The sequence below is a fragment of the Hemitrygon akajei genome, chromosome 3 (genome assembly GCF_048418815.1).
Source record: "Hemitrygon akajei chromosome 3, sHemAka1.3, whole genome shotgun sequence".
Taxonomy (NCBI): Eukaryota; Metazoa; Chordata; class Chondrichthyes; order Myliobatiformes; family Dasyatidae; genus Hemitrygon; species Hemitrygon akajei.
In genome coordinates this window covers 2,985,287-3,007,934 of record NC_133126.1, presented here as the reverse complement: position 1 = coordinate 3,007,934, position 22,648 = coordinate 2,985,287, and the positions used below count along the sequence as shown (strand labels likewise).

Here is a 22,648-nt window from a genome sequence, read left to right as displayed (position 1 = left end):
CAGCCTCGCTGATAACTACATGTGTACATCTAGCATTGAGTCTGGCTTTGTGGCTCAGAGGGGAAGGAGAGACGAGAAGCAGGGCTGTAATGGTAGGGGTTCCATCATTCAAGGAGCAACAGCAGATTCTATGAACATAAAAGACACCCAAATGGAATTTTGCCTTGCAGGTGCCAAGCTTGGGGATCTCTCAGATCCACATCATCGGGGGAGGGGGGGGTGAGCAGCCACAAGTCATAGGACCTATCAGTACCAATAACACAAGTAGGAAAAGGGAGGAGGTCCGAAAGAGAAAATATAGGGGGTTAGGTAGATGGAAGATCCCACAAGACAGACTCCACTTCCTCATCAAGGCAACCAATGACACATTGCCCTGCCCCCAAAATTTTTCACCCAGTGGTTCAGCAGTGAGGATAGCCACCTCTGTGTGATACCACCAATGCCAACTCCAAAATAACATCTTCCCGCAAATTTCATCAGAAGGGATCACAGCCAAATAGCAGTGGCTGGAGTTCCTGGGGGAAATTCAGAAGGCCCAGGATAGATACATCCCAAAGATGAAGTAATATTCTAAAGGGAGGATGAGCCAACCATCACTAACAAGGGAAGTCAAAGACAGCATAAAAGCCAAAACAAGGGCATATAATGCAGAAAAAATTACTGGGAAGTCAGAAGATTGGGAAGCTTTTAAAAACCAACAGAAGGCAACTAAAAAGTAAAACACAGAAAAATTGAAATATTGAAGGTAAGATAGCCAAAAACAAGGTTTTCCAGATGCAAAGTGTAAAAGAGAGGCAAGAGTGGATATCAGATTGTTGGAAAATGACGCTGGAGAGGTAGTAATGGGGGACTAGGAAATGGCAGACTAACTAAGTATTTTGCATCAGTCTTCACTGTGGAAGACACTAGCAGTATGGTGGAATCTCCAGGTGTCAGGGGTGCGGGAATGAAGTTACCATAGCTAGAGAGAAGGTTCTTGGGAAACTGAAAGGTCTGAAGGTAGACAAGTCACCTGGACCACATGGTGTGCACCCCAAGGTTCTGAAAGAGGTGGCTGAATAGGTCATGGAGGCATTATTGAAAGGTCATCACTAATCACCAGATTCTGGAATGGTTCTGCAAGACTGGAAAATTTTAAGAAGGGAGAGGGGCAGAAGAAAGAAAACTATAGGCCAGTTAGTCGAACATCAGTGTTTGGGAAGATGTTGGAGTTGATTATTAAGGACAAGTTATCAGGGTACTTAGAGGCACATAGTAAAATAGGCCAAAGTCAGCATAGTTTCCTCAAGGGAAAATCTTGCCTGACAAATCTGTTAGAATTCTTTGAAGAAATAACAAACAGGATAGACAAAGGAGAATCAGTAGATGTGTGTGTACACTTGGATTTTCAGAAGACCTTTGACAAGGAGCCACACATGAGGCTATTTAACAAGCTATGAGCCCATGACATTACAGGAAAGATTCTAGCATGGAGAAAGCAGTGGCTGATTGGCAGGAGGCAAAGAGTGGGAATAAAGGGAGGCTTTTCTGTTGGGAACTGGAGTGAAGTACACAGGATAGGACAGATGGTAAAAAAGCACAGATAGCATGCAGTCAGACTGTCAGGAAGACAGGTAGATGGTAGGACATAATTGCAGCCAGCAGGGTGAGTATCAGTGCATCAGGGATGCAGAATCAAAAAAGGGTAACAAATACTGCACTCAAGGCACAAAGTACAAGAAATAAGGTGGGTGATCTTACTGCACTATTCCAGGTTGTCAGGTGTGAGATTGTGGCCATCTCTGAATCATGGCTGAAGGATGGTTGTAGTTGGAAGCTGAATGTCCAAGGTTACACATTGTATCGGAGGGATAGGAAGGTCGGCAGAGGAGGTGGCATGGCTCTACTGTTAAAGAATGGCATCAAATCAGTAGAAGATGTGACATCAGATCAGAAGATGTTGAATCCTTGTGGGTTCAGTTAAAAAAAAAATCAACAAGGGTAAAAAGCCCTGATGGAGGTCAGATACAGACCTCCCAACAGCAGCTGCGAGGTGGACCACAGTTTAGAACAGGAAATAGCAAAGGCGTGTCAAAAGGGCAATGTTATAATAGTCATGGGAAATTTCAACATGCAGGTCAATTGGGGAAAATCAGGTTGCTAATGGATCTCGAGAGTGTTGAATGCCTAAGAGATGGCTTTTTAGAGCAGTTTGTCATTGAGCCTACTAGGGGATCAGCTATACTGGATTGGGTGTTATGTAATGAATCAGAGGTGATTAGGGAGCTTACAGTAAAAGAACCCTAAGGAAGCAGTGATTTCAATATGATTGACTTCAACTTGAAATTTGATAGGGAGAAAGTTAAGTCTGATATAGCAGTATTGCAGTGGAGTAAAGGAAATTACAGTGGTTTGAGAGAGGAGTTGGTCAAAGTGAACTGGAAGGAGGTGCTGGCAGGGATGACAGCAGAGCAGCAATGGTGTGAGTTTCTGGGAAAATGAGGAGATACATTCCAAAACTAAGAAATAATCAAATGGTAAAATAGTACAACCGTGACTGACAAGGGAAGTCAAAGCTATTGTAAAAGCAAAAAGAAAGGGCATACAACAAAGCAAAAAATGAATGGGAAAGTAGAGGGTTGGCAAGTTTTTAAAAAATGTATAGAGAGCAACTTAAGAACATTAGAAGGGAAAAGATGAAATATGAAAGCAAGCCAGCAAATATTATCCAAGTGGATAGTAAAATCTTTTTCAAGTATGTAAAAAAAAAGTGTAGATATAATACTGCTGGAAAATGAGGCTGGAGAAATAATAACAGGGGACAAGGAGATGGCAGATAAACTAAGAGTATTTTGCATCAGTCTTCACTGTGGAAGACACCAGTAGTATGCCTGATGTGCAAGGGAAGGGAAGTGAGTAGTTACTATTACAAGGGAGGAAGTGTTCAAAGAGCCAAAAACCTAAGGGCTCATGTTGTCACCCAGATCAGATGAACTGCACCCTAGGGTTCTGAAAGAGGTAGCAGTAGAGATTGTGGAGGCATTAGTAATGATCTTTCAAAAACCATTGGACTCTGGCATGGTGCCAGAGGGCTGGAAAATTGCAAATGTCACTCTGCCCTTTAAGAAGGGAGGAAGGCAGCAGAAAGGAAACTATAGACCAGTTAGCCTGACCTCAGTGGTTGGGAAGATGTTGGAGTCATTTGGTAAGGATGAGGTTATGGAGTACTTGGTGACACATACAAGATAGGACAAAGTCAGCATAGATTCCTTAATGGAAAATCTTGCCTGACAAACCTGTTGGAATTCTTTGAGGAGAGTACGTGTAGGGTAAAGGGGATGCAGTGGATGTTGTATATTTGGACTTTCAGAAGGCCTTTGACAATGTACCACACATGAGGCTGCTTACCAATTTAAGAGCCCATGGTATTACAGAAAAGTTATTGATATGGTTGGAGCATTGGCTGATCTGTAGAAGGCAGGAAGTGAGAATAAATGGATCCTTTTCTGGTTGACTGCCAGTGACTAGTGGTGTTCCACAGTGTTCGGTGTTGGGACCACTTTTTATGCTGTTTATCAATGATTTAGATGATGGAATAGATGGCTTTGTTGCCAAATTTGCAGGAGATAAGAAGAATGGTGAAGGGGAAGGTAGTGTTTAGGAAACAGGAATGTTGCAGAAGGACTTGGACAGATTAGGAGAATGGATAAGAAAGTAGCAAATGAAATACAATGTTGGAAGTACAATGGTCATGCACTTTGGTAGTAGAAATAAATGCGCAGACTTTTTCAAATGGGGAGAAAATCCAAAAATCTGAGATACAAAAGGACTTGGGAGTTCTTGTGCAGAATTATCAAAGGTTAACTTGCAGGTCGAGTCGGTGGTGAGAAAGGTAAATGCCATGTTTGCATTCATTTCAAGAGGTCTACAATACAAGAGCAGGGATGTGATGCGGAGGCTTTATAAGGCACTGGTGGGGCCTCACCTTGAGTATTGTGAATAGCTTTGTGTTCCTCATCTAAAAAAAATGTGGCATTGGAGAGGGTTCAGAAGGATGATTCCAGGAATAAAAGGGTTATTATACGAGGAACATTTGATAGCTCTGGGTCAGTACTCTCTGGAATTTAGAAGGATGGGGGGGATCTCATTGAAACCTTTTGAATGTTGAAAGGCCTAAACAGAGTAGATGCAGAAAGGATGTTTCCCATGGTGGGAGAGTCTAGGACAGGAGGGTACAGCTTCGGGATAGAGGGGCATCCATTTAAAACAAATGTGCAGGAAATTCAATAACCAGTGGTTGGTGAACTTGTGGAATTTGTTGCCACATGCAGCTGTGGAGGCCAGGTTGTTGGGTGTATTTAAGGCAGAGATGGATAGGTTTTGATTGGACACGGCCTCAGAGGTTGTTAATTGAAGTACAGTACTGCAGACGCAACAGGAGCGTTCCTACACAGGTCAAACAAAGAGCTTGTATAATCCCAGTCTCTGTGAAAGGGAAGTACCCCATCGCACTTCTGTCATTGTGGGAACGGTCGTCATAGTAGTAAGATTTTGGCTCACAAAGCTTTGGCAAGAACAGATGGAAGCAAGGTAAGTAGGTGAGTTCATTCCTTATTTTTTTCTTCTTTAACTCCTGAGAGCATAGGGGACATGTCTACAGAGCCAGTGTTCAGTTCTGGGTGTCAGATATGGGATTTCCAGGAGACGCCGAGTGTCCCTGATGGCTACATCTGCACCCTATGCAGCGAGATGCAGCTCCTAGAGATGGAGTTAGGGAACTGGAGCTGCAGCTCGGTGACCATCGGCTTGTTAGGGAAAATGAGGCAGTGATAGACAGGAGCTACAGGGAGGTAGTCACCCCAAGGCTACAGGAGACTGGTAATGGGTGACTATCTGGAGAGGGAAGGGAGAATGTCAGATACTGGATGTCCCCTCAACAATAAGTACTCCATTTTGAGTGAGTACTGTGGGGGGAGGAAACCTACCTGGGGGAAGCAATAGCAGCCATGCCTCTGGCACTGTAGCTCAGAATGGCAGGGAACTGAAGAGGATGGCAGCAGTATTAGGGGACTCTATAGTCAGGGGGACAGATAGGTGATTCTGTGAACACCAAAAGCAAACGCAGGTGGGTGCCAGGGTCCGCAGTGTTTCTGTACATGTCCACAATATCCTGAAAAGGGAGGGTGAGCACCAGAAGTCATGGTACATACTGGTACCAATGACATGGGTAGAAAAAGGGAGGAGATCCTGAAAAAAAGTTAGCAAGGATGTTGAGAAGCAAGACCTCAAGGGTAGTAATCTCAGGAGATTGACAGTGAGGATAGGAATAGAATGAGGTGGAAGGTAAATGTGTGGCTGAAGAATTGTAGCAGGGGGAAGGGATTCAGATTTCTGGATAATTATGATCTCTTCTGGGGCAGATGGGACCTGTACAAAAAGGATGTGTTGCACTTGAATCCAAGGGGAACCAATATTCTTGCGGACAGGTTTTCTAGCGCTGTTGGGAATGGTTTAAACTAATATGGCAGGGGGATGGGAACCAGAATGACAGAGCTGAGGATGAGCCAGTAGGTTTACAAGTAGATGATGGGTGTAACATGAATGTAAGAAAGGACAAGCCAATGATTGGGTACAAATGCAGACAGAGCAAAGAGTTAAATTGTACCACAGCAGCAAAATTCAAAAGGGCGAAGAATACGGGACTGAAGGTGCTGTATTTAAATATGTGTAGCATTCAGAATCAGGTCGAGGCACAATTAGATTGGTCGGTATGACATTGTGAAAATCAGTGAGTCGTGGCTGAAAGAAGGCCATAGTTGGGAGTTTAACATCAAAGCATATACTTTGTATTGAAAGGACAGGCAGGAAGGCATAGGCGGTGGTGTGGCTGTGTTGGCAACAGATGGAATTACATCTTTAGAAAGAGGCGACATCGGTTCAGAAAATGTTGAATCTTTGTGGGTGGAGTTAAGAAACCGCAAGGGTAATAAAAAACATTATTTAAATCATGTGGGTGAGGAAGGCAAATGCAATGTTAGCATTCGTTTGAAGAGGACTTGAATATAAAAGCAAGGTTGCAATGTTGAGACTTTTTTTAAAAAGCAGTGAGCAGGTTTGGCCCCTCATCTCAAAGGATGTGCTGAAACTGGAGAGGGTTCAAAGAAGATTCATGAAAATGATTCCAGGATTGAATGGCTTGTCATATGAAGAGCATTTGAAGTCTCTGGGCCTGTATTCACTACAATTCAGAAGAATGAGGGGTGACCTCATTGAAACCTACCGAATGGTGAAAGGCCTTGATAGAGTGGATGTGGAGAGGATGTTTCCTATGGTGGGAGAGTCTAAGAGCAGATGACACAGCCTCAGAATAGACGGGCCTCATTTTAGAACCGAGATGAGGTGGAGTTTCTTAGGCCAGAAGGTGGTGAATCTGTGGAATTCTTTGCCACAGCAGCTGTGGAGGCCAAGTCTTTACGTGTATTTAAGGCAGAAGTTGATAGATCCTTGATTGGTCAGGGTATGAAGGGATACAGGGAGAAAGCAGGAGATCAGGGCAGATAGGAAAATTGGGTTTGTCACAAAGAAAAGGTGGAGCAGACTCGATGGGCCAAATTGCCTGATTCTGCTGGATCTCATCTCCTCTCTTCGTTCACAGTTCAGATGCTGCAGGGAGCCTGTGTGCCTTTTACTGACCTGGTTACGAATCAAAAGTTACCACAAAGAATTCTACCTTTTTCAATTGGCTCAATTTCATAAACTTGTTCAAAACAAAGCTGACCTTACCTTTCCTTCATCTGCAAATCTCTTCAGGTAATCTTTCAATTCAGATTTTAAATCATTGTACTCTGTAAAAGGAAAAACTTTCTTTAAACCATAACACGCACCAGGATGAGTGAATCAGAATTTTATTTTTTACCCTACAGCACAGTTAATTACTAGCATGTGAGCAGAGAAACAGGTGAAATAAGCCAATATTTTTAAAAGACATGCAAATCAGACATGATAATTTCTCTGGCACCAGATTTCACAAGCTTAAATCTATTTGATTGTAATAATTGTGGTGTTTTGTGTTAAGTCCCCATTTCAGTGCCCATTAAAATGACAGTTAAATGTTTAAGTAGACTTAAATACCCCAGTAAGATTAAAATTCAGTCAAGACCCATACTTCAGCCTTGAACGTGATTTTCAATCCATAATACAACAAAATAGCTCCCAGAGACAACAGAACTGTGATCTAGTCTTTCAGAAGCAGTGCAGTCAGAGTGATTGGGCAGCACCAAGTTAGCACAATGCTGTACTGTGCCAGCAATTAGTGTTCAGTTCTCAGGGTAAGGAGTTTGCGTGTTCTCCTGGGTAAGTTGTGGCCATTCTCAGCTGCAGTAGCGAGCTGTCCCCAGCACATCCTCAGACTGTTGGTCATTGACGCAAATGACACATTTCACCGCATGTTTGTGCTGTATAGGTGACAAAGCTAATTTGTTTTTAGAAACCGAAAACCTACAGCACAATACAGGCCCTTCAGCCCACAAAGTTGTGCCAAACATGTCCCTACCTCAGAAATTACTAGGCTTACCCATAGCCCTCTAATTTTCTAAGCTCCATGTAGCCATCCAGGAGTCTCATAAGACCCTATCATTTCCGCCTCCAACACCGCCGCCGGCAGCCCATTCCACGCACTCACCGCGTAAAAAAAAACTTACCCCTGACATCTCCTCTGTACCTACTTCCAAGCACCTTAAAACTGTGCCCTCTTGTGTTAGCCATTTCAACCCTGGGAAAAAGCCTCTGACTATCCACACAATCAATGCCTCTCATTATCCTGTATACCTCTATCAGGTCACCTCTCATCCTCCGTTACTCCAAAGAGAAAAGGCTGAGTTCACTCAACCTATTCTCATAAGGCATGCTCCCCAATCCAGGCAACATCCTTGTAAATCTCCCCTGCACCCTTTCTATGGCTTCCACATCCTTCCTGTAGTGAGGCGACTGGAACTGAGCAGAGTACTCCAAGTGGGGTCTGACCAGGGCTCTATATAGCTGCAACATTACCTCTCGGCTCTTAAATGCAATTCCACAATTGATGAAGGCCAATACACTGTACGCCGCCTTAACCACAGAGTCAACCTGCACAGCAGCTTTGAGTGCCCTATGGACTCGGACCCCAAGATCCCTCTGATCCTCCACGCTACCAAGAGTCTTACCATTAATACTATATTCTGCTATCATATTAGACCTACCAAAATGAACCACCTCACTGCTATTTCTGGGTTGAACTCCATCTGCCACTTCTCAGCCCAGTTTTGTAACTTATCAATGAACCACTGTAACCCCTGACAGCCCTCCACACGATCCACAACACCCCAACCTTTGTGTCATCAGCAAATTTACTAACCCATCCCTCCACTTCCTCATCCAGGTCATTTATAAAAATTATGAAGAGTAAGGGTCCCAGGACAGATCCCTGAGGCACCCCACTGGTCACCGAACCTCCATGCAGAATGTGGCCTGTCTACAACCACTCTTTGCCTTCTGTGGGCAAGCCAGTTCTGGATCCACAAAGCAATGTCCTCTTGGATCCCATGCCTCCTTATTTTCTCAATAAGCCTTGCATGGGGTACCTTATCAAATGCCTTGCTGAAATCCATATACACTACATCTACTGCTCTACCTTCATCAATGAGTTTAGTCACATCCTCAGAAAAATTCAAACAGGCTCGTAAGGCACAACCTACCCTTGACAAAGCCATGCTGACATATTATACCTCTACAAATATTCATAAATCCTGCCTCTCAGGATCTTCTCCATCAACTTACCAGCCAATGAGGTAAGTCTCTGGTCTATAATTTCCTGGTCTATCTCTACTCCCTTTCTTAAATAAGGGAACAACATCCGCAACCCTCCAGTCCTCCGGAACCTCTGCTGTACCCATTGATGATGAAAAGATCATCACCAGAGGCTCAGCAATCTCCTCCCTCGTGTACCACCGTAGCCTGGGGTACATCTCATCCTGTCCGGGTTACTGTAGAGATACAGTAACTGGCCTTTCCAGACTATTTACACCCATGTGACTAACCCACGTGGTGTTGGAATATGGGGCGAAACCCACCCGGTCACAGGGAGAACGTGCAAACTCCTTACAGGCAGCAACAGGAATTGAACCCAGGTTGCTGGCGCTGTAGCGCTTGGCTACCAAGTAGCCACTGATCTTTATTTAAAAGCCACAAGCAGAACCAGACAGCTATTCAAACACTTAACAGACTTAAACAAAAACGAACACGGTACCATAAATGAGTTCAACTTGCTGGATTCTATTCATATTGCTCAGGGCAGTCATCAGTGGGTCACTTCTCTCTCGATCAGTCTCCTCATCACTTTTACCTTTGTTCTCATAAGCCAGTACTGTGTCAAACTCATCCAAAAGAAATGAGATTTCGAGTTCTTTGTACAGGTTCTGCAAAGCAATCATATTTAACAGAGGTGGATACAGAATGCACAGCACAAAGTTTTTATCAGCAATGAAATAATTTAAAGAAAAACAAGCCATTTAATAAAATTCAGTCATAACTGAAACACTGGTTTCTTACAGTTGTTATAGCCAGGCTTGGGGTACTAGGGATGAGATCTCACTACCTAGTAGATGCTCGCAATGGAGTACCTCTCAAATAGCCTCTGACAACCAAGTCCAGCTCCCGGCCGTCACTTGTGGCTCAACTACTAAGCCCGACGGAACCGTTTCTACTGACACAGGAGGGTCAAAGGCAGGTTACTAGCAACTTCAAACCCGTTGCCTGGAGCAGATGGTGTTCATTAGCCCACGCTGGCAACCAACGTTCCCTCTGACCAGTTCACGCAAAAATCTTCTACAGTGCAGTTGTTTGCCTAGTGACGTGTGTGTGCACTGAATAACTTCTTCAATAAAAACAGTATAAATAAGCCAGTTATAAAATCTGCAGACAAATCATTGTAAACTCCATACTGTCAACACTGTCTACTCCAGAAACCGGAAAAGGAAATATGATTATGTACAATTGTGAAATATCCTTAACATACCAATGAGGTAGAGGACAACCTTTTGTGCGCAGTTTAAATTCCTTTGTGCACTAGCAGCAGAAGATGTGTGAATGCACACCTCAAAGGGAACATTGCTGACAGCTCATCTAGGAGGAGAAAAAAAATCTCAACCCTCCACCTTGAAGCTGTACCCACTCGTGGGGAAGTAAACCCCAAGGGAAAATCCAGAGCTGGAGTCCCTAAGGCAGTCTTACACCGAGTTCAATGCTGACTGGAAACTCCTGCGACGCTGCTGGTGCCGAACTGTATCGGTCTCTGCTGTTCCTTTGGGTTATCAGCTGCATGGAGGGGGAGCCTGCTGTCTGCTCTCCATATCGTACTGCCCAGGCTTGTGTAACACAAACAGCTGAGACGCAACTTCCATGGTCGACCCCAAACAGCGGAGCACCTCAAGGCGCAGAGGTCTATTTTATCACAATTGAAATGATGTGATCTAAACACTAGTGAACACAATACTAGTTGTCAAGAATTCATCCACACACAGTTTAATTTCTTTGTTTAAAAAAAAACCTGGAGGACATGCTGTCAAATTCCTCCTCCTCATCAACACTTGCAAATTGTATATTGGCAAGCCTCCAGCAGAACATCAGCTGGCATTTGTAATATTTGAAGAGTTAGCTTTCTTTTAAGATGAATTATTCAATGCTGTGGTTAGACAGATTTCCAAGACTCAATATACTTTATGACTAGGTATCCAGAGAAACAGTACAGGCTGGAAGTGCAAGAAAAAAAACATCTTGCAAATCTTCAGAGTCACAGGATTTAAGAAACCCAGAAGCAGGATTCAATGTTTCATAAGATGTGAATCCAGTATCCTTGATTTAAAATCATTTATCTATTTAAATATGCATTTACAAGGCATCTTAAACCATTTCAGAATGCTACATGCAGAAAAGCACACAAAAATCTTTATTGCTAACATTAAAAACAGATTAAAGTTCTGTACTCAGTTTTTTAAACCTATGATTTACAGGAAGCCATGATAGTGGGGAAATTAAGTGTGGTCAGGAAGCTGCATGACCCTACAGAGGGCAGAAAAACCGTCAAGAAGATCACTGGGGTCTTCCTCCCCCACTGTGACCTTCAGCAGCAGCATAGAATACCAACAGTCCAAAGTATTGTTGAGGATCCCTACCATCAGGGAGGAGGTACAGGAGCATCAGGACTCGCACTGTCAGACTGCCTAACAGTTTCTTACCCTGCCACCACCAAGAGCTTGTCACGACAACAGCGAGTTGTATACTGTTTACCCGTGCTGCACATTTCATGCATTTTGAATTATATTTTAGACTTATGGTAATATTTTTGTTTTATGTGCTGTGTGTGATATATGTATTGTGGGTGCACCATGGTCCAGAGGAACATTGTTTCATTAGTTTGTATAAAATCAGATGACAATAAACTTTAACTTAATTGGAGAGTGGAGGCCAACCTACCATGCAGGACGGGCAGGTGCACAACGTGTTGCGCCAGTTATGAGGCCAGTAGGTGGCACAGTCTCTCTGCATGCCCCCTCTCTTCCTCAGCTGTTGCAGTTTGCAGCCAGCATCCTCCTCTTTCACACTGCAACTTGCTTTGTCGTCACTCACTGCCTGAGAGAGAAATCAAACTTTAAATTCTAGACCAAACACAAATTACAAAGAGGATACAACATGCTGGCATTAGTGATATGAATGCATGTTACTGACACGGTTGAAAATGATCTATGCCCCCAGACTCTGGCAAGAGTGAAAGCCCCCCAAGCTCAATGCACATCCTTTTCAAGACTTTGTCGCAATGATTAAAATCACTGATTATACTTCACCGATAATGGGGGAGAGAGAAACATTGGCTGCATCTTTTACATTTATTGTAATCCAAAGTACGAATCACAATCAGGTTTAAACTCACAGGCGTACAGTACTGCCTAGCCATATACGTGTGCCTAAGACTTTTGGACATTACCGTACTTGTCAAAGAGGAGCGGAGAGCGAGGAGAGGAGAAAAGGATGTTGGGAACAGTGAATGTGGAGTGCCGCAGGAAAGGTGTGGGACACGTGGCAGAGGAGTGCCAGGGGTAGGGATTGGCGCAAGTGCAGACACACCCAGCAAGATCATTTCATTCCAAACAATTAATTTCTTGGTCATTACAGAATTTCTCTCTGGTGCTTCCTGCTCCCTTCCCCTTTTCCCTACCATGATTCCCCTCTTCCCACTCTCAGTCCACAATGGAGACCCCCCCCCCCCCACCAGAATCAGGTTTATCACTCACATGTCAAGAAATCTGGGGGGTTTTTTGTGGCAGCAGTATAGCGCAAAACAAAATTACAACAGTACCGAGCAAAGGCCTTAGGCACGCTAGCTAAAAAATGTGATCAAGACCTTTGCATAGTACTGCATGATGTGAGATGGGTTTTGCAGCAGCTATACATTGCTACACATTAAAAACTATAATGTAGAAGTATTAAAAGATTGGATTAAATTTAATAAGCAATGCAAAAGTTGAGCAAAAAAAAGTGAATTGTATTATTGTACAAATCCTAAAGGAGTAACAGAGGCTAAACAAGCACAGCCCCATCCTCCTCGATGTGATGGGATCTTCTGTGTCCAAGTTTCATGGTGCCTGGTAGCAATGTTCTCTCAGTGGTGTTTCAATTTTTAATTTCCAGAATAGGATTTGAACGCAGGACCTTGCATTTCAGGGGCAGGGGTACGGGTCATACACACGCACTGTTGGCTGGAAGGAAATGTTGGCTGTAACAGTCACTCAAAACTAATACCCCATACCCAGAATATGACAGCAAAGCGTCTGTACTGCCGGCCAATCACAACTAGTGCAGGGGGGCCTGCAAGTTCAAGAAGCTAAAGTCAAATGCATCAGCGTTACAGTGGAGTAAAGGGAAATAAAGGCTTGAGAGAGAGGAACTGCCCAAAGTTGATTGGAAGGGAACACTAGCAGGGATGATGGCAGAACAGCAATGGCTGGAAGTTTTGGGAGCAATTCAGAAGGTGCAGGATAGATACATCCCAAAGAGGAAGTACTCTAAAGTTGGGATTATGCAACAGTTGCTGACAAGAGAAGTCAAAGCCAAAGAGAGGGCATATACTAGAGCAAAGATTAGAGGATTGGGAAACTTTTAAAAACCACAGAAGACAACTAAAAAGTAATAAAGGTTAAAACAGAATACAAAAGTAAGCTAGCTAGTAATAAAGATGATACCAAAAGTGTCTTCAGATACACAAGGTATAAAAGAGAGGTGAGAGTGGATGTTGGACTGCTGGAAAATGATGCTGGAGAGATAGTAGTGGAGAACAACAAAATAGCAGACAAACTGAATAAGTATTTTGCATCTTCCCTCACTGTGGAAGACACTAGTAGTATGGTTAAAGTTCTAGGTGTCGGGACAGAAACGAGTGTTGTTACTATTACCGAGGAGAAGTTGGGTTCCATGTACAACAGGCTATTAAGAAGGCAAACAGAATGTTGGCCTTCATTGCTAGACGGATTGAATTCAAGAGCAGGGAGATCATGCTGCAACTATACAGGGTACTGGTGAAGACGCACCTGGAGTACTGTGTGCAGTTCTGGTCTCCATACTTGAGGAAGGAGGTACTGGCTTTGGAGGCAGTGCAGAGGAGGTTCACCAGGTTGATTCCAGAGATGAAAGGGTTAACCTATGAGGAGAGATTGAGTCGCCTGGGACTATATACTCTGGAATTCAGAAGAATGAGATGGGATCTTATAGAAACATACAAAATTTTAAAAGGGATAGATAAGGTAGTAGGAAAGTTGTTTCCATTGGTAGATGAGACTGGAACTAGGGGACATTGCCTCAAGATTCAGGGGAGAAGATTTAGGACGGAGATGAGGAGAAACTGTTTTTCCCAGAGAGTGGTGAATCTCTGGAATTCTCTGCCCAGGGAAGCAGTTGAGGCTTCCTCACTAAATATATTTAAGATACAGTTAGATAGGTTTTTACATATTAAGGGTTACGGGGAAAAGGCAGGTAGATGGAGCTAAGTTTACGGACAGATCAGCCATGATCTTATTGAATGGCGGGGCAGGCTCGATGGCCGGATGGCCTATACCTGCACCTATTTCTTATGTTCTTGGGAAGCTGAAAAGTCTGACGGTAGATCGGTCACATGGACCAGATAGACAACATAACAGGTTTCTGAAAGAGGTACTGTGGCTGAAGAGATTGTGGAGGCATTGATCTGTCAAGAATACTAGATTCTGAAATGGTTCGCAAAGACTAGAAAATTGCAAAAGTCACTCCACTCTTAATGAAAGGAGAGAGGCAGAAGAAAGGAAATTATAGGCCACTTAGTCTGACCTTAGTGTTAGGAAGATGTTGGAGACAATTATTGAGAACGAGTTTTTTTTGGGTATTTGGAGACACAACACATTTTTCTAAAAAAAAAGACCAAAGTCAGCATGGTTTCCTTCATGGAAAATCTTGACTGACAAATTTGTTAGAATTGTTTGAGGAAAGAACAGGCAAGGATAGACAAAGGAGAGTCAGTGGATGTTGTTTACGTGTTTTCAGATGGCGTTTGACAAGGTGCCACACATGATGCTGCTAAACAGTACAAGAGCCCATGGTATTACAGGAAAAATACTAGCATTGACAGACGACCGGCTGACTGGCAAGAGACAAAGAGTGAGAATAAGGGGGCCTTTTCTGCTTGGCTCCTGGTGACGAGTGGTGTTCCACAGCAGTCAGTACTGGGACCACATCTTTTCAGATGATATGTCAATGAATTAATGATGGAACTGGTGGCTTTGTGGCTAACTTTGCAGACAATACAAAGATAATTAGAGGGCAGGTCATGTTGGAGGAGGGACCTGGACAGATAGGGAAAATAGACAAAGTGGCAGATGGAATATAGTATAGGCAAATGAGTGGTCATGTACTTTAGCAGAAGTAATAAAAGGTGTAAATTATTTTCTAAATGGAAAGGAAATTCAGAAATCAAAAGGAGTAAAGGAACTTGAGAGTTGTCGTGCTGGATTCCATAAAGATTAACTTGCAGGTTCAGTTGGTGGTTAGAAAAGCAAATGCAATGTTCACATTCATTTTAAGAGGACTAGAATATAAAAGCAAGGATGTAACACTGAGTCTTTACAAGGCATTGGTCAAACCACACTTGTAATATGTTCAGCAGTTTTCGGTCTCTTATCAAAGAATGTGCTAGTATTGGAGAGGGTCCAGAGAACATGCTTGAGAATGAAAGGGTTAATGTAGGAGTGGCTGATGGGTCCTGGCCTGTACTCACTGGGGTTTAGGAGAATTGGGGGTGAGTGGGTGTAGAAATCTCACTGAAGTCGATCGAATGTTGGAAGGCCAAGATAGAGTAAATGTGGAGAGGATGTTTCCCAGAGGGCACAGCCTCAGAATAGAGGGGCATCCATTTAGAACAGAGATGAAGAGGAATTTCTAAAGCTGGGGGCAGGGGGTTGAATCTGTGGAATTCACTGCCACGGACGGCTGTGGAGGCCGAGTCATTAAGTACATTTAAAGTAGAGCTTGATGGGTTGTTGATCAGACAGGGCATGAGTTTACAGGGAGAAGGCAGGAGAATGGATTTGAGAGAGATAATATATCAGCCATGATGGAACGGCAGAGCAGACTCGATGGGCTGAATGGTTTAACTTTGCTCCTTTATTTTATGGCCTGAAATGGGTAATTAAATGTCACCACCTGCACAACGGATCAAATTGTTTTGTGCAGTGCATGTCTATGGAGTCAGAGACGATATCGGCCAGCAGGTGGCAGAGCTGAGCATTCCACGCCGCAGGACTGAGTACAGACATCACAGCTATAGCAAGTATTGAGGTTACCTCAGATTGCTCAGCTGTGCAGCTTGTGGAGGGTCCATTCTGCTTGGCTTCACCTTCTTCAGTTTTCACTGCTTTTTGATTACAGGAATCACCATTTTCCTGCACCGTACACACATCAACGTTGCTGTCCTCCAACTTGGTCAACGGTGCGCTGTTCTCACCATCTGCTGCCTTGATAACTGGCAGAAGTTCACAAAAAGGACACTAAATAGTTAAGCACAAGAGATTCTGAAGATGCTAGGAATGCAGAGCAACACACACAAAATGCTGCAGGAACTCAGCAGGTCAGGAAGCATCTATGGAAATGGATAAACAGTCAGTGTTTCGGGCCGAGACCCTTCATCAGGACTGGAAAGGAAGTGGGAAGATGCCAGAATAACCCTGAGATGTCAACTGTTTACTCATTCCCATATTAAACAGTTTCTTTTATCCAGTTCTAACACAACTAGCATGATTCATCGGCACGCTTGTCCCATTCTGAAAGGCTTGAAGCCAGTCCATCTCCCGTTAAGGGAACGACACTCCACACCGTCAATTTCTCCTGCCTCCGTTCACCTGGCAGAATGCTGTTTCCTCATCAAGAACTCGTCACTGTGTCGGCAATCACACCTATGCAAACATGAACCATACTGAACTGAACCCAGACACAGTTGCCACAGCATCCAAGCAGAAAGTCGCAGAACACTACAGTGCAAAAACAGGCCCTTTGGTCCATCTACTCCATGCCAACCCATTAATCTGCCCCGTCCCATCGACCATAGCCCTCCACACGTTCTCCTCCACATACCTACCCAAATTTACCCTCAATATGGTAGAGCTGGGTTTCCACAAGAGCGATGACTTTGAAATCAAGCAAAACCAAACACAATTAGAATCGGGTAGCAGAGGTGATGAAACTGTCATTTTGTGGCAGCAGTACATTGCAATTTATAGTTTTTTTAATGTATTGCAATAAGGAATACTGTGGATTCCAGGTAAATGGACACATCAGGACCAAAACATTTTGGCCCAATTAAGCAGCTGTCCCAATTAGCCAAAGTTTCACAGAAATAGTTAAAATAGAAGACAAACTACCATTTAACCGAGTAACAAATTATGTATTTAAATATAGAACAATTTAGGTTTCTTAAGGTTGTTATAGCCAGGGGTGGTGATGGGGACAAACTCCCACTGACCGATTAAATGCTCTCAATGGTGGCACCTCAAATAGCCTCTGACAACCAAGTCCAGCTCCTGGCCTTCACGTGTCACTTAGTAACCAAGCCTGGTGGAACTGTTTTGACTGACAGGAGAAGGGGCAAAGGCAGGGTATTGGCACCTTAAAACCCATCACTTCAAGCAGATGGGGCTCGTCAGCCGTGGTCGGCAGCTCATGTAGAAGGAAAACTCTGATCTCAAACCTCTGCTGCCTTGCAGCTAGACCCACCCATGGGGACGGCTTCGGGAGTAAACCCAGAGGGAAAAATCCGGAGTTGGAGTCCCTAAGGCAGTCCTACACTGAGTTCAATGCTGACTGGCAACACCTGACGCTGCTGGTGCCAAACTGTATCGGTCTCTGCCGTTCCTTTGGGTTCATCAGAGGCGTGGAGAGGGGGAGCTTGCTCTCCATGTTGTACTGCCCTGGCTTGTGTATCTAGACAGCTAGGTCGCAATATCCATGATCAACTCTGACCGACAAAGGCCCTCAACTTCCTTAAATAACAAATGAGAACATATAGAACATATAGAACCATAGAACACTACAGCACAAGTACAGGCCCTTCAGCCCTCCATATTGTGCTGACCCATATAATCCTTTTTAAAAAAAAAAGTAAACCCACACTACCCCATAACCCTCCATTTTTCTTTCATCCATGTGCCTGTCCAAGAGGCTCTTAAATACCCCTAATGTTTTAGCCTCCACCACCATCCCTGGCAAATCATTCCAGGCACTCACAACCCTCTGTGTAAAAAACTTACCCCTGATGTCTCCCCTAAACTTCCCTCCCTTTGTACATATGCCCTCTGGTGTTTGCTATTGGTGCCCTGGGAAACAGGTACTGACTATCCACCCTATCTATGCCTCTCATAATCTTGTAGACCTCTATCAAGTCCCCTCTCATTCTTCTACTCTCCAAAGAGAAAAGGCCCAGCTCTGCTAACCTTGCTTCATATGACTTGTTCTCCAAACCAGGCAACATCCTGGTAAATCTCCGCTGCACCCTGTCCATAGCTTCCACATCCTTCCTGTAATGAGGTGACCAGAATACCACTAGAGTACTATAAAACAGTGTTAGTTCCTAATATTCGTTTATTTGGGACACTGTCACTTAACTGGAACAGGAAACTCATTTTAACTAGCCCCAGTCACGTACACATGTACAGCTGATAAGACACTATGCCATGCTTAGGGAGAGCAGTTTTTAAAATTATATTAGTTGCACGTGCTTGTGTTATGGTAGCCATCTGGGCCAAAGGATGCCGATTCAAAAAGCAGTGATTTTTGATTTTTTTAAAAAAGATTTTAGGACCACGAAAAGATTTGACACTAGCCAAAAGATCTACCCTAGGTGTCTGCACTGATCTTGTTAATTCATTGTCAGATAAGAAAACATGCTAATGTAGACTGTATGAATTCCTCTGTTGATAACTATGAGGAACTGTTATAGTTTTATAGCACTGTAGGACATGTTCTAATTTATTCTGTTTCTCATTTAAATACGTAATTTGTCACTCAGTTAAATGTAGTTTGTTTTTTATACTTTTTTTGGCTAATTGAGACAGGAGCTTAACTGGGCCAAATGTACTGGAACATACTGTATTAGTTACTAATGTTACTGGTCTGTACTCAGGTAGTACAGTTATACAATACACACGGTTCCCACGACAAATAAATTAAATTTATTGCATCAGCACAGACCTGGAGAGGACGGGGTATGGGTATAATGAAAACTGAGGTTGATAGGTTTCTGATCAGCAAAGTTGGCAAAGGTTAAGGGGAGAAAGCAGAAGACCAGAGGGAGAGGGAAAATAAGCAGTCTTGATGGAATGGTGGAGCAACCCGATGGTTTTGAGCGATTTCACAAGCTTTCAAATTTCTCCCAACGGTCAGCCCACAATGTTGTGCTCAACCAGCCAAATAAATAAATCAAATAGCCAAATAAACTCATCTCTTCTGCCTACACAATGTCCTTATACTTCCATTTCCCTCACATTCATGTGCCTGTCTAAACACTTATAGACAATAGGTGCAGGAGTAGGCCATTCGGCCCTTCGAGCCAGCACCGCCATTCAATGTGATCATGGCTGATCATCCACAATCAGTACCCCATTCCTGCCTTCTCCCCATATCCCTTGACTCTGCTATCTTTAAGAGCTCTATCTAACTCTCTCTTGAAAGCATCCAGAGATTTGGCCTCCACTGCCATCTGAGGCAGAGCATTCCACAGATCCACAACTCTCTGGGTGGAAAAATTTTTTCCTCAACTCTGTTCTAAATGGCCTACCCCTTATTTTTAAACTGTGGCCTCTGGTTCTGGTCTCCCCCAACATCGGGAACATTTTTCTTGCCGCTAGCGTGTCCAATCCCTTAATAATCTTATATGTTTCAATCAGATCCCCTCTCATCCTTCCAAATTCCAGTGTATACAAGCCCAGTCACTCCAATCTTTCAGCATATGATAGTCCTGCCATACTGGGAATTAACCTTGTGAACCTACGCAGCACTCCCTCAATAGCAAGAATGTCCTTCCTCAAATTTGGAAACCAAAACTGCACACAATACTCCAGGTGTGGTCTCACCAGGGCCCTGTACAGCTGCAGAAGGACCTCTTTGTTCCTATACTCAACTCCCCTTGTTATGAAGGCCAACATGCCATTAGCTTTCTTCACTGCCTGCTGTACCTACATGCTTACTTTCAGTGACTGATGTACAAGGACACCTAGATCTCATTGTACTGAACAAGGACACCTAGATCTCGTTGTACTGAACAAGGACACCTAGATCTCGTTGTACTGAACAAGGACACCTAGATCTCGTTGTACTGAACAAGGACACCTAGATCTCGTTGTACTGAACAAGGACACCTAGATCTCGTTGTACTGAACAAGGACACCTAGATCTCGTTGTACTGAACAAGGACACCTAGATCTTGTTGTACTAATGTCTCTGCCTCTACCACCACCCAGGCATCTCATTTGAGGCACCCATCAGTCTAAAAAAAAACTTGCCCCTCACCCCTCGTTTAAAAGTCCCCCTCTCACCTTAAATGCATGTCCTCAGAATTAGACATTTCAACCCTGGGAAAAAGATACCTTCTTCTCTATCTGTACCTCTCAATCTTATAACCTCCATCAGGTCTCCCCCCAGCCTCTGCCGCTCCAAAGAAAACAACCCAAGTTTGTCCAACCTCTTGTGATAGCACGAGCCCTGTAATCGAGCCAACACCCACCACGGTGAACCTCTCTGCATGTTCAGTGCCTACTCTCAGGAGCTCCGTGGGAACAGCAAGAGAAGCAGCCAGCTGAATTGCAGTTCTAGATGCCTGCAAGCTAACCGACAATCAGCATTTCAAGAGACCCTGCACAATATGGCTTCGGGAACAGTGAGTCGAGAACGTCAGCTGTGGGTAGGAAAGCACCAAGGTGACCCGTACCTGCCAAGTGTGTCGCGTAGGCCCAAAGAAAGGAGCATCTCTTCATACAGCTGCGGCACACCATTTCCTGATACTCCACGTTGTCAGGGAGAACAGTACCAAGGTGCTGAAAAATCAAACAGCGGTCAGTGCCATAATCACCATGGGAATGAGAGTGACATCATAACAAATGCCTGCTAGTTTGGTAAACAATGAAAACGGTGCAGAACAATCCAGACACCATTATCATGCTTTTTGTTAAACTGAAGATACAACAGCAGAACTTGGCCCATCTGCTCCACCATTCTCAAGTATTCTCAGGAGGGAGGGTGAGCAGCCAGATGTCGTGGTCCATGTAGGGACCAATGACGTGGTGAGGAAGGAGGTCCTGCAAAGAGAATTCAGGGAGTTAGGTGCAAAGTTGAAGAACAGGACTTCCAGGGTTGCAATCTCAGCATTGTTACCCGTGCAACATGCTAGCGAGGCTAGAAATAGGAAAATAATGCAGGTAATTACGTGGCTAAGGAGATGGTGCAGGAGGGAGGGCTTCATGTTTCTGGATAATTGGGCCTTTTTCCAGGGAAGTGGGGACCTGTTCCGATGGGACGGTTTGCATCTGAACTGGAGGGGGACTAACATCCTTGCGGGAAGGTTTGCTCCGGGGGGTTTAAACTAGATTTGCAGGGGTAGGGAAACCAGAGTGTTAGAGCAGATGGTGAGGTGGAGGAGGACAAAGGTCATGGGAGAGCTGCAAGTATAGTGCATGGCGTAAAGCCAGATCTAGCATATAATGAGGCTTTGAGGAAAGAGAAGCAGAATAAAGGGTATAAAGGTAGTAAGGTTGAAGGGCTAAAGTGCGTGTACTTCAATGCAAGAAACATCAGGAACAAAGGTGATGAACTGAGAGCTTGGATACATACGTGGAATTGTGATGTAGTGGCCATTACAGAGACTTGGCTGGCACCAGGGCAGGAATGGATTCTCAATATTCCTGGATTTCAGTGCTTTAAAAGGGATATAGAAGGGGGGAAAAGGAGAGGAGGGGTGGCATTACTGGTCAGGGATACTATTACAGCTGCAGAAAGGGTGGGTAATGTAGCAGGATCCTCTTTTGAATCAGTATGGGTGGAAGTCAGGAACAGGAAGGGAGCAGTTACTCTACTGGGGGTATTCTATAGGCCCCCTGGTAGCAGCAGAGATACCGAGGAGCAGATAGGGAGGCAGATTTTGGAAAGGTGCAAAAATAACAGGGTTGTTATCATGGGTGACTTTAACTTCCCTAATATTGATTGGCACTTGATTAGTTCCAAGGGTTTAGATGGGGCAGAGTTTGTTAAGTGTGTCCAGGATGGATTCCTGTCACAGTATGTTGACAGGCCGACTAGGGGGAATGCCATACTAGATCCAGTATTAGGTAATAAACCGGGTCAGGTCACAGATCTGTCAGTGGGTGAGCATCTGAGGAACAGTGATCACTGCTCCATGGCCTTTAGCATTATCATGGAAAAGGATAGAATCAGAGAGGACAGGAAAAATTTTAATTGGGAAGGGCAAATTATGAGGCTATAAGGCTAGAACTTGCGGGTGTGAATTGGCATGATGTTTTTGCAGGGAAATGTACTATGGACATGTGGTTGATGTTTAGGGATCTCTTGCAGGATGTTAGGGATAAATTTGTCCCAGTGAGGAAGATAAAGAATGGTAGGGTGAAGGAACCATGGGTGACAAGTGAGGTGGAGAATCTAGTCAGATGGAAGAAGGCAGCATACATGAGGTTTAGGAAGCAAGGATCAGATGGGTCTATTAAGGAATATAGGGTAGCAAGAAAGCAGCTTAAGAAGGGGCTGAGAAGAGCAAGAAGGGGGCATGAGAAGGCCTTGGTGAGTAGGGTAAAGGAAAACCCCAAGGCATTCTTCAAATATGTGAAGAACAAAAGGATGACAGGAGTGAAGGTAGGACTGATTAGAGATAAAGGTGGGAAGATGTGTCTTGAGGCTGTGGAAGTGAGCAAGGTCCTCAATGAATACTTCTCTTCGGTATTCACCAATGAGAGGGAACTTGATGATGGTGAGGACAATATGAGTGAGGTTGATGTTCTGGAGCATGTTGATATTAAGGGAGAGGAGGTGTTGGAGTTGTTAAAATACATTAGGATGGATA

The 22,648-nt window shown here is 44.0% G+C and overlaps 1 protein-coding gene across 1 annotated transcript in view; it reads right to left on the bottom strand.

The window, feature by feature from the left end:
* Positions 1-22,648, bottom strand: part of ubr7 (ubiquitin protein ligase E3 component n-recognin 7) — a 69,290-nt gene that overhangs the window by 2,375 nt on the left and 44,267 nt on the right. Inside the window, exons 6-10 of the mRNA XM_073039153.1 lie at positions 20,510-20,615; positions 15,876-16,054; positions 11,488-11,643; positions 9,263-9,431; positions 6,763-6,824 (exon numbers count right to left, since the gene is read on the bottom strand). Of these exons, the coding sequence (XP_072895254.1) occupies positions 6,763-6,824; positions 9,263-9,431; positions 11,488-11,643; positions 15,876-16,054; positions 20,510-20,615 (672 nt within the window). The remainder of the gene's footprint in view (positions 1-6,762; positions 6,825-9,262; positions 9,432-11,487; positions 11,644-15,875; positions 16,055-20,509; positions 20,616-22,648) is intronic.